The 12833-nt window shown below is 39.4% G+C and overlaps 1 protein-coding gene across 2 annotated transcripts in view; it reads right to left on the bottom strand.

The window, feature by feature from the left end:
* Positions 1–226: 226 nt before the first annotated feature.
* LOC117305426 (putative DMBT1-like protein) overlaps positions 227–12833 on the bottom strand; it is a 28333-nt gene continuing 15726 nt past the window's right edge. Inside the window, exons 5-6 of one of the 2 annotated variants that reach the window (XM_033790294.1) lie at positions 4018–4121; positions 227–421 (exon numbers count right to left, since the gene is read on the bottom strand). In XM_033790294.1, coding sequence (XP_033646185.1) covers positions 401–421; positions 4018–4121 — 125 coding nt within the window. In that variant the 3' untranslated portion in view covers positions 227–400. The remainder of the gene's footprint in view (positions 422–4017; positions 4122–12833) is intronic. The other variant, XM_033790296.1, reaches the window with a different exon arrangement.

Below are 12833 nucleotides of genomic sequence, written 5' to 3'. Positions count from 1 at the left end.
TTACATACCAGTCACTAAATAGTCGGTCATATCTGCATTTATTTAAATAAAGGTCCTCAAAATCAACGTAATGTAACATTTTGCCACTTTTCTTTGGGTTGGGCAAAACCCATAAGTACATTAATATTGTATGTTAATTATCATGAAGAGACTCACAATTAACTATAAATAGGCTCAATTGCCTTGAAACTCTTTAAAAACCTGTCCAAAAAGGAGATGCTTAGGTGAAAATGATGCGTGACATTTGACCTCAGGTCGAGGTCACTAAAGGTCAATAGAAAAAATGGCAACATCATTTTTAATTGTTCTCGGAATTCATAAGAATTGTTGCAATAAATTAAGATGAAACTAAGGCGAGACCCGAAATGTGTGCATTGTCCCCATGAACTGCGAACCGAATCTACGGTGATACTGCGTTGTTCTGTGAAAAAAACGAAACAAAAATTAAGTTTGCATCTGAATAAAGAATATTATATACCTCATATTTTATAGAATCCTCTAATCTGATTGGTTAAAAATGGAGTCACGGAAATAGCTGTGTCCCCTTTGTCTACCAAGATGACGTCATAGCTAAATACTCTCGGGGCATAGTAAATCGACTGCGCCCGCTCTGAAAATAACTGCCGAAAATAGGTGTGTACTGTGACATTATACGACTAGCGTTCCGTGTCATCACGGCGCGACCTTTCTTCACAGACGACCTTTCACGTAGTGTTGTTGATTAGAAGAATCTTTATGATGTATATAAAAGAAATATTTACTTGATAATCGGGGCACAGTTAAAATTATAGGCCCCCTATAGCAGTCAATATTTCCTTACTACTGTATTTACCCAAACAACAATATAGAAATGTTGACTGCCATGAGGGGCACCGATGGTCTTTAATAATTTTAACTGTGCCCCGATACACAACAAAAAAACCAGTCATTTTTTCTTTTATATACCGATTCAAGATTCTTCTAGTCACAAGCGACCTGTTTGCGACCATTGTTTTCTTGGCGGGCATAGTTAACTAAAAGGGGGCCCAGCTATTTCAAATACCGTGTTTACACTGGATCCTCCTACAAGGATCCAAGGAGGATCAGATCCCGAAAGCGAGATCCAAGCATTTTTGTGCCGCGTTCACACTTTGAGTGTGATCTCGCATCGATCTCGCACAGTCAAACGGAAGTTCAGTTCAGCTGACGGCAAAGGTAATTGAATGTGGCCGGCAACGGACGATGGCAGGTAGGCAAAACATTGTTTACATCTTCTTGATTCGAGGGTCAATGAGGATCTGATCTCAAAAGGGCGGTCAAAGGGAGATCGATCCGGCTCGTGTAAACGTGATCAGGATCAGGATCAGAGCCTCCTTTTTGACCTCTCTCTATTGCGAGATCAAAGAGAAATCAGATCCCGCAAAGGCGATCAAAAAACAAGTGTGAAAGCCTATCGAGGTCTGATCCTGCAATTTAAGCTCACAATTTAAGCTCACCATGTAATGTACATCGGGATTGTATACATTGTGCATGTGCACTCTATCGTGAACTGGTCCCCGACCCCATAATTCGTATGACACTGGTAACCAACGCGATTGTGGATGCATAACTCACACGCTTTGCGTTCTCCAGACTTTTCAGTACCGACCTTTTTTCGTTCATCATCGTATAACGTAGGGCCTAAGCATATTTTTTAGCATTCAAATTATTTTTCAATATAAATTATTTATACAGTTATAACATAGGGAAGTTATTGTCAGTTTGATCAGTTTTGTGTCTGAATTTTCGTCGAGTTCCGGTTATCTCAGGGAACATGCGCGCGCACAATCAATGACCTCACACAGTAACCTTTGCCGTCAGCTGAACTGAACTTCCGTTTAAAGGGACACACCGGCTTTGTTGGGCTATTTAGGCTACAAATTACACTAAAACATGATTCTAAAGGTCTACCAGGGACGGAGAAGAATAGTTGCAAAAAGAAACGCATTTTCAAAAAAAACGAAGGTCGCGTGGGTTATCCGAACCACTTTTTTGGTTCGGATAACCCATGTGACCTTCGGAGAAAAGTAACTTACCCAACCAATTGATTTTTACAAAATTATTAACGTTATTTTTCGTTCCATACGCAGAGCAACGTTTACGTTGCAAGATACCCAGCTACGCTTACCTTCCAAGATATGCTTACGTTCCAAGCTACACTTACATTTCAAGTATTGCTTTTGTTCCTTCAAGTTACGCTATAGTATCAAAAGGTACGTTTTCAAGCCTGAGTCAAGCTACGCTTACGTTCCATACGCAGCTACGTTTACGTTCCAAAATACCCAACTACGCTTACCTTCCAAGATATGCTTAGGTTCCAAGCTACGCTTACATTCCAATTTTTGCTCACGTTCCTTCAAGTTACGCTATAATTACAAAAGGTATGCTTTCAATCCTGAGTCAAGTCACGCTCACGTTCCATACGCAGCAACGTTTACGTTCTAGGCTACACAGCTACTCAGCTACGCTTACATTCCAATTTTTGCTTACGTTCCTTCAAGTTACGCTATAATAACAAAAGGTACGCTTTCAATCCTGAGTCAAGTCACGCTTACATTCTATACGCAGCTACGTTTACGTTACAAAATACCCAGCTACGCTTATGTTCCAAGATATGCTTACGTTCCAAAAAATATGGTTACGTTCCAAAAGATATGGTTACGCTCCAAGCTACGCAGCTACTCAGCTACGCTTATACAATCCAAGATACGTTTAGGTTCCAGTTACGCTATAATCAAAAGGTACGCTCTCAATCCTGAGTCAAGCTAGGCTTACGTTTCAAGATTTGCAGCTACGCTTACGTTTCAAAATACATTCTCACAAGGACGCTTTTGAATCCCGCAAGATTCCCTTCCCCCCGAGATTAAAAAATCTTTCACTGTGAGTATAAGGGCCCATTGTTCAGTTTCATCTGTTTAGCAAAAAATACTGTTTACAAAATTTCTTTACTACTTAAAAATTTAGTCGGGCACCAGCCACAAGTTTTCAAATTTAATTTAAATTTGGCTGGTAATTAGTTTCTGCTATGCAATACTATTTTGTGCTTAGCAAATTTGTGTGCCACTATACAGGCATTATGAAATTGGGTCCTGGCACGTCGGGGCACACGCCACGATCGCATTCCAAACTGCATCATGGCTATGCGGTAGTAGGCCTAGTTTATTGGGGCCAGGGATGCTTTATTTACTTGTCACTGTCCCATCATATTCTGGGTTAATTTCTTTGTGTTCTTCGCGACGATCTTTTGATGTACGTCGAAGCACGAAGGTCTACCTCCATCTTCGAAGGATTTGCCTGCTCCGTATATTTATGCCGGTTGTTTATAATACATGGATAGACTGGATCCTTATGCTGCGTCATGGTAAAACGTTGCTATAAACAAAGCACCAGTCTACTTGCAACATTGTGTGACAATGTCACGAAGATTTGACAGTTGCAACGGCTGGAAACACGTATACGCTGGCCTTTTACCGCTTTGGTTTTTTTTTTACATTTTTCACTAATACCGTGACATTTTGATGATTTCTTTTTACAGCAACCATCTATAAAAACATTATTTATGATTCTACACCCCTCAATTGCGTAAACGGTGAGCCGGTATGTCCCTTTAACTATGCGAGATCAATGTGAGACCATACTCAAGTGTGAACACGGCACAAAAATGCTTGATCTCGCTTTCGGGATCTGATCCTCCTTGGATCTTTGTAGGAGGATCTAGTGTAAACGCGGTGTAATGCACTGTACATAGCAGTAACTCATACCGTGGGGTCGAAGCATGTTTTTTTCGAAGTTTTTGAACCTCGTCAAACGGTACGAGGTTGAAATGATCGAAAAACCATGCTTCGACCCCACGGTTTCAAGTACTGTTATGTACCGTGCATTATAATAGTATCTTTGCAGTTCGTGAATTCAGAGCGGGCCGGTTCTTGCGCGTAATAACGAGCCTTGGACAAGCCTATCGGGAGCTAAGCACTGTTAACTTAACTTATTATTATTTACCTTTGTGCAAATCTTGCACACAACCAATATAACCAAGCCACAACCACCCATGCCTGAGATCGAGATAGTTACATAAACTACCGGAGACATTCCTGAGCCGGATGCTGATGAACAAATAAAAGTAAAAAATAGTTAATGACCTTACGTTTCGACCCTGTAGTCTTTCTCGAGGGCTTAATGACAACACAACACAACAAACAAAACTAAGTGTAACATAAGCAGTGAAGTGTAAACAATAATAAATAATATATAAATACGAGAATGGAGTTAAAAAAAAAGAACTATACGTTAATAGTTGTAGTTTCCTTCTTTCTTTTTTTTTATTAAAGATGCTATGCCAGATTTTTGGTCCCAAACATTAAAAAATTGATTTTTTTTAGTGAATTTCAAAGAGTATCACCCGCCCTTACGAAAAAAGTTTAACTTTTACTTTTAATGGTCAGGAACCATGACAAAAAATGTAAACGTTTCTTATAAAACACATAAGAATTGGTCACGTGATATATTGTTGGAATCCCGACAAAAACAGATTTTGAGCACTTTATTTCACTGCTACTAATAATTGGCGGACTTTTTCGAGCAATGGCTCAAATGAAAGCTTGTAACTTTCTCGACCCCCATCAAAATACCTTGGGGGTCAAATCGGCCAAAAATCTGACATAGCATCTTTAATTAATCTAATTTATTTTTAGTAGTTTGTTATTCATTAATTCGTATGAAAATTTCCTTCATGGTAGAACCATTGAAGTTGAATTGAATTGAATTGAAGGCACTTAATCCTTGGGGAAAAGTACGGACATTTTCCAGCATTTTATCGAGCACAGGGGCTGACCAACATTTCAAATCGGAAGTCAGGCGAAATACACTGTACATGTATTACATTGAGCTTCATTTTTCGTGTCATAATTTCGCATAAATTCAAACATAGTTCGGCTGAGCATGTTTTGAGATGTACCTTCTCAGTCCGAATCAAGAAGTAAATGTCCGTAATACCATTCGAATATTGAATGTATGAATAAAATATACATATGCACGTGCAAACTGTAACAGATTCTTAAAATGTGCAAAACGTAGCTGCCAAGCATGCTATATTGATCAATATAGGACTCCCTGTTTATAACTTCAGAGTTGGCAAAAAAAGTGTGAGACTTGATGTGTGTTTTACGAATCAAACAATAAGGTTCTATAAGTCTGGTATTGAAAAAATGTAGTGTTCTTAAATTGGGTGTAACAACTCGTGCCTGCATGAAGTCTAGGCTATGTGCCTCTTTTTGCAAACTTACTAACATACTATAAGTATATAGGATTTGAAGCATTGCATGGTGAGGTATCAATGTATATTTGGTTTGCGGTAACACCATGTGTGTATCTACTTGCCAGGTAGAGTTTGTTCTTGGAGAACTGTCTTGCTTTATTCTACTGCCATGGAGTAGATAATCAGAGGTTCGGGAGACTTCTCAGTTCTGAAAAGAACTGTCCTGTTTATTAACTATTACCAGGGCGGATGGTATAGAAAATAGACTGGACTACTACTTAGCTTATAGGATCGTAATTAACTGTACTGCCGCGGAGTCAGTTCTGAAACTATAAGTAATTATACAAAACGTGATAAGCTTAGTTCATAATTTCACTGATAACAAGTTAGTGCTAAATCCTTAGAAGAAACATTGAATATGCCAAAGACGGGAATGCTGTGCTTCAAGTGCAAATCCAAAAACTTTAATTGTACTGACTTCTGATTCCGTATAAACTTTAAGTAGAAGCGGCGTTTTATTTATGTGTGAACGGTGTATACCCTGTCACACATAAACGCCGCTTCTACTACGATGGACAAGTGACCGAGAGCGTGGCCATTCGCGGACCGTTCGTGTGCAAAACGTGGGAGGATCTCCATGGGTGTGGTTTGGTCGGGGTGGGATCTCCCTGGTCGGGAAGCTGCACGCTCTCCCCACGCTTATTTTCAACATGTTCAAAATAAGCGTAGCCATGTCGTAGTCAACAATGTTATCGCACGAGCAGCGTGGTGGCATCTGTATCACCCATAAATGTAATAAAAACCATAAATGTAATAACAATCATAAATGTAATAAAAATCAACCATAAATGTAATAACAACCATAAATGTAATAAAAATCAACCATAAATGTAATAAACCCATCAACCATAAATGTTATAAAAATCAACCATAAGTGTGATAACCAATCAACCATAAATTTAATAACCCAATCAACCATAAATGTAATAAAAAACGTTACAAACAAAAATCTTCAGTAAACACGAAATTATAACAATGAAAAAAAAAAACATTTAACTGTAAGTTTGGAAAAGAAGAGTGAAATCATACATGTAGCCTGCAAAGAAACTTTAGGGAAGACAGTGTAGCCACGAAGACAGTTCTGATTGATATTTTCCCAGGACATGGGTGCATCAAACAACTTTTTTAATGTATGTAAAGGCCTTAAGAAAAAGTAAAACCGTAAAAAAAGTAAAGGCCGCCACTTATTATCTCGCGGCCGCCACTTATTATCTTGCGGCCGCTACTTATTATCTTGCGGCCGCCACTTATTATCTTGCGGCCGCCACTTATTATCTCGCGGCCGCCACTTATTATCTTGCGGCCGCCACTTAGTAAGTTGCGGCCGCCACTTATTATCTTGCGGCAAAAACTTACTCAACTCATGGGCAATCGCCTTGACATGTGACACGTAACTTTATGCTCGCACATTCATGGAAGGCTCTTTAGCTTCGAAGCAGCCCTTGGTGATTTCCTTGGCTTGTCTGGGTACTAACAATGAACATGGCCACATCTAACAAGTCAGATTTGTGTTTTCTCCTGAAAAGTCCAAGCTTGCTCAATTCACGCTTCAGGGTCCGCATACTGATTATGATTCTATGATTCGCTGCTAAAGAGCACAGGATTTCCCTATAATTTAATCCAAGTTGGAAATAAACTTGTATCAATAAATCCCGTTCCATGTTGTCAAACATTGCAAAATGCCGACAACAATTGCACGACTTTACGTCTTTATGAATGACAACCTGCCCCAATATCTGTTTTCAATTACAAGATTTGAAGTTGCGGCCGCAAGATAATAAGTGGCGGTCGCAAGATAATAAGTGGCGGTCGCGAGATAATAAGTGGCGGCCGCAACTTACTAAGTGGCGGCCGCAAGATAATAAGTGGCGGCCGCGAGATAATAAGTGGCGGCCGCGAGATAATAAGTGGCGGCCGCAAGATAATAAGTGGCGGCCGCCACTTACTAAGTGGCGGCCGCAAGATAATCAGTGGCGGCCGCAACTTACTAAGTGGCGGCCGCAAGATATAAGTGGCGGTGCTGTGAAATACATCTCAATCAATGAAACATATATGCACTTGTCAAGTGGCACCAATGGGGCTTCATAAGTTCAAGTTTTGTTAATGATTGTTGAAAAGATTTTTGTTTGTAACGGCTTTTATTACATTTATGGTTGATTTTTATTACATTTATGGTTGATATTACATTTATGGTTGATTTTTATTACATTTATGGTTGATGGGTTATTACATTTATGGTTGATTTTTATTACATTTATGGTTGATATTACATTTATGGTTGATTTTTTTTATATTTATGGTTGTTATTACATTTATGGTTTTTATTACATTTATAGGTGACACAGCATCGTGGCGAGATCTCTGTGGTCGTAATAAAAACGCAGCACCGTCGACAACCATTTCGAAGTAGAAAACCGTCAGGTCGGCTTTGCTTGGTCTTGGTGTAATCGTTAGTTACCGCAGTGGCAGCGATTCAGAAACACAGAAGCAGAAAAGTTTGGCGGAGTCTTCAATTTGCCAAATTGGGAACAACTATATCTACATACACAGATGCCCTTGACCTCGTGGGTCTCCAAACGCTTGAAGATAGACTTGATCAATTGTGTACTAACTTTGCTGTAAAATGTAGTACATAATGCATATCTATGCTGGTTGGTTCCCTCATAACAACAAAACTCACAGTACGGGACTTCGCAATGCTACCAATATGGTGCCTAAACATAGGACTAAGCGTTATGGCAATAGTGCAATCCCATTCCTTACTAAACTTTTAGACCAATCTTCTTAGACTGGAGCTTCCATATTATTTGCTTTGTTTTATTGGTGTGCGTGTGGGCTGTTAATTCTAATTTCATTTTGATAAATGAGGGTCTCCCACATCCTGTATTTGTTTGTATATCTTATCTTATTTTATCAAATTTGTTTTACTATTTTTGCTATCATTGTTTTTGTCATCTGTTCAGTTTTTAACTGCCAGGGCTACCCTTTTTGAGCTGCTTTATTCCATAGTGGGGTTTCAATGTATAAGAGGGTATCCACAACACCCTGCATAGTGGGGTTTCAATGTATAAGAGGGTATCCACAACACCCTGCATAGTGGGGTTTCAATGTATAAGAGGGTATCCACAACACCCTGCATAGTGGGGTTTCAATGTATAAGAGGGTATCCACAACACCCTGCATAGTGGGGTTTCAATGTATAAGAGGGTATCCACAACACCCTGCATAGTGGGGTTTCAATGTATAAGAGGGTATCCACAACACCCTGCATAGTGGGGTTTCAATGTATAAGAGGGTATCCACAACACCCTGCATAGTGGGGTTTCAATGTATAAGAGGGTATCCACAACACCCTGCATAGTGGGGTTTCAATGTATAAGAGGGTATCCACAACACCCTGCATAGTGGGGTTTCAATGTATAAGAGGGTATCCACAACACCCTGCATAGTGGGGTTTCAATGTATAAGAGGGTATCCACAACACCCTGCATAGTGGGGTTTCAATGTATAAGAGGGTATCCACAACACCCTGCATAGTGGGGTTTCAATGTATAAGAGGGTATCCACAACACCCTGTGCATTTTGTAGTGTCTTTTAGTGGTTTATCTAATATATATTTATATTTATTGTCCTCTTGTTTTTCAATGTTCCTATGTACCCCGTGGTGGTGCAATTGTATGTCTTTTATCTGTGCAATTTTTTTCAGTATTTTTACCTTGTAATGCCACATTTTTGAGCTTCGTGCTGCCAGTTGGTTTTTTAATAAAAATGAATGAATGAATGAATGAAAATTGCTTAATTGTGACGGCGATCATACACCAACTTGATAGTTATTTAAGATCGGGGTGATTATGGAGGTAGAAATATTTCTACATGGGGTGATTGGCATGATCTTCGTAAGGTCGTAATCTGTGTGAACGGGTTATAAGCCGTACATGGTGACTACTAGCACAGCGTTCTCGTCTTTGGCAGATGCATCATTAGGGACCTTTAGATTTAAGTGAACGCGGACTTCGTTCACGTTGTAACGTTAGCCTTTATTCAAGGCGCTTCGCTGCGTCGCTACTCTCGCTCTTCTCTTTTCTTGAGTGGCATGAGTGACATCTAGGTGCCGCGTGCGCCTTTATAAAGGCTACGTTCACGTCCAGCACGGCTGTGGTATTTCCGAACGTACGTCAAAACCACAGTTTTGGGATCCTCAACTCGTGCAGACAACATTGGTGACGACTTGACGTAGCGCAAAGCCACAGCAAGATGTAGTCACGTGTCAGTCGACGTCTTGGATGCGAAATCTAAAGCTGAATGTTGTCTGCACGTTGTGTCGTATGAGGCGCCAATTGTAAACTAGTTAACGATGTTATTCACATAACATAAATCATTTTATTCACTATTTTACTTGTATTTAAAAATAATAAATTTTACAACAAACAAAGATATGTGTATAATTGAAAGAACGCTTTCGTTGCCCTATAAAATGAAAGTTGTCCAATATGTATATCAAAATAACTGCATGAGCGAAATTAACAATCATCATTGTTTGTAAAAAAAAAAATAATGTAGAATTACATATAAAAGCTTCGTGCAACAATGAGTGGGTAGATGGCCTTTTATAATTAGCTTTCGATCCAAACTGGACCTTCTTCCGAGGCGGAAAAAATACATTTCCTATTATAGACAATAAAGGGAATGGATTAAGGGAAGGATCCATAAAAACGGGAACATTATAGCCAATCAAAGTTTCTATTTGAAAAACCACTGGGCCAAATTTCATAGAGCTGCTAGGCACAACAATTTGTTTAGCATTACATTGCTGCCTTGATAAAAAACAGGCTTACCGACCAGTTGCATATTGCTTGTTACGTAGTCAGCTGTTGCTTGCCTTTCCTGAAAACCACGTTGAAATTTTGTTTTGCCAAGTAAAAGTTTTGTGCTGAGCAGCTCTATGAAATTTGGCCCAGCTGGCTATGAACCAAAGATCGTGGCTGTAGTAGGGGCACTATGCTACGAACCCCAATAGGAGTATGAGGACAAAGGATGAAAGAATGGATTACTGGTCCACAAACGTGGGGTGTAATGCATTGTATGTATAACAATGCAGGGAAACGTGAAAGGGTTGGATTAGAGAGCAATTTGCATGATGCAACTAATGGACAATTTAAAGAACAACAAGATCAAAAGTGGGGTGTTTTCAAAAGAGGTATTGGGAGGGGGGCTGTAGAGAAAACGGTAACCACGTACCACTGCAAATGGAGACAGTTTTTGTAACCCAGGGCCTATATTGACCGAACAAATTTCGTATTATACACTTAATTTACAGAAAATAAATAGACAAAAAATAAATTCTCCAGCTATAGTAAAATGGAGGGTAATGGTAAGCTATTCAACACCAGTGTTTATGTTTGGTTCAAAGGGTTGGACTGTCTAAGTTTAGTTTTAGTTTTATTAAACTTTACACTGGCATAAAAATATAAGAAACAATGAACCAAAAAAGCTTTAAAATACCAAGCCAGTGAGTGGCGAGGAGGAACAGGTGACCAGCACCTCTACAAAGCCGTCCTGCCACAAAATGTGTCCCCTGAAGTTGAGTTGGTGAATCCGGTGTGATTCTCTATGCTTGCGGTGTGTTTCATACTCTTGCGAAGCTCAGGGCCTATGTATAATATTGTGTGGTTTAAAATTTATTATTTTTAAATAAAGGTAAAATAATGGATGAATAATGATTTATGTGTTGTAAAATGAATTATATGTAAATAATTGCATTTACTAATTTTTGTTACATTTGGCGCCCCATAGAGTCGCGACCCCAAAACTATGGTTATGACGTCACTTGGAAAAAACACAACCGTGGTCGACGTGAACGAGGTCCACGTTCACTCAAATCTAAAGGTCCCTATTAACGTTTAATCATGGTTTAATAAACCTTGGCGGAAATCTGACTTAAGGGCATAAAATAAGCAATTGTTGTATGGCAAACAAGGGGTGAGTCGAGGAGTCCTGCACTAGGAAGAAAGGACAGGGTGCACGCTAGCTTGGGAGCTGGCCACTCATGCCGTCATGCCTGACTGATTATTTATTACGTAGCCAATCACCAATCGCCACACAATGAGTTGTGATGAATCGTGAAACTAATCTTGAATCGTGAAACCATAGCAACCGCTCAACTCCAACAGCGCCCTCAATTGACAGTTCACTGAGTTTGGGCGTTACAAACATTTCTACCTGAAATAATGTTGTCACATCAAAGACATGGCAGTTTAAGAATAGACCTCGTCCAATTATTTTGCTTGCAGCAATCGAAAAACAAGTTTTGCTTATGTGCAAAAACAAAATAACAACCCTTGATCTGTCTTTGAAGATGATTTCGCAGTGTGGCAACCTTATCAGACGAACTTTGTAAATTACTTTGTGTATGCATCTTGTAAATCCTTAAAACTAAAGAATGGGACAATTTTGACAGGAACAGTGCTGTATTATGTCCCTCAATGTAATATCGACCACAGTTTAAGGCTTGTAATTAAACATAGGCCAAGGTCTCCGTTGCCCTAGTCTTGGCCTCGGTGACCTTTAAAACAAATAAGCAACGCGTTCATTTATGGATGTGGGTCGTTGATCATTTAAAATAGGCAAAGATCAAAAATAATGCAGTGAGGGGAAACACCGCGTTTACACTTGATCCTCCTACAAGGATCCAAAGAAGATCAGATCCCGAAAGCGAGATCAAGCATTAACTTTTGTGCCGCGTTCACACTTAAGTGTGATCTCGCATTGATCTTGCATAGTTAAACGGATGTTCAGCTGACGGCAATGGTTACTGTGCGAAGTCAATGATTGTGGCCGGCCACGGACGATGACAGGTAGGCAAAGCGTTGTTTCCCCGCTTTTCCCCTTGAAGGTTTTTTTCCGGGCTTTTCGCCCATCCCGTATTCAGCGAATAAGTGTGTATAACGTTATATGTACAGGATAGTGATGCTTCTAACTAAATTTAAAACAATCAACTGGCTATAGGAAAATCAGTTAACAGAGCATTTTCAGTTTACAGGCTCGAGGATGTGGAATTTCATTCCACACTCCATCAAAAGTTCTAGCGCCGTTACCATGTTCAAAAGGTCACTGAAAACTTACTTGGTTAATCAGTAACCCTTGCCCGGCTTGGCCTGCACGTTCCCGTCTTAGAGAGACCGGTTCTGCAGGACTTTCTTGCATGCTTGCCCACAAAGTATAAACTTTGCATAACTTGTATTTCATAATTATCTGTGAAATATTAAAACGTTTAATTTACTGGGTAATTCAATAGAACGAATCCGATTATTATACTAAAACAGTTCATGCAAGTATTAAAGAAGTTAAATTGCGTTATAAAGATTAAGGTCAAGTAAGAAGCATTAATCGACAATAAGTGGTAAAGGTTTTCATTTATAAACAAATTGACTAATTGTATATTTGGGTCTAGATAACTCTACAGTTAGAACAACAGATAAGTTTTATAAATGATGTCATCGTC

This window comes from Asterias rubens, chromosome 22 (assembly GCF_902459465.1).
Source record: "Asterias rubens chromosome 22, eAstRub1.3, whole genome shotgun sequence".
Classification (NCBI taxonomy): Eukaryota; Metazoa; Echinodermata; class Asteroidea; order Forcipulatida; family Asteriidae; genus Asterias; species Asterias rubens.
This window is presented reverse-complemented; position numbering and strand designations above follow the sequence as displayed.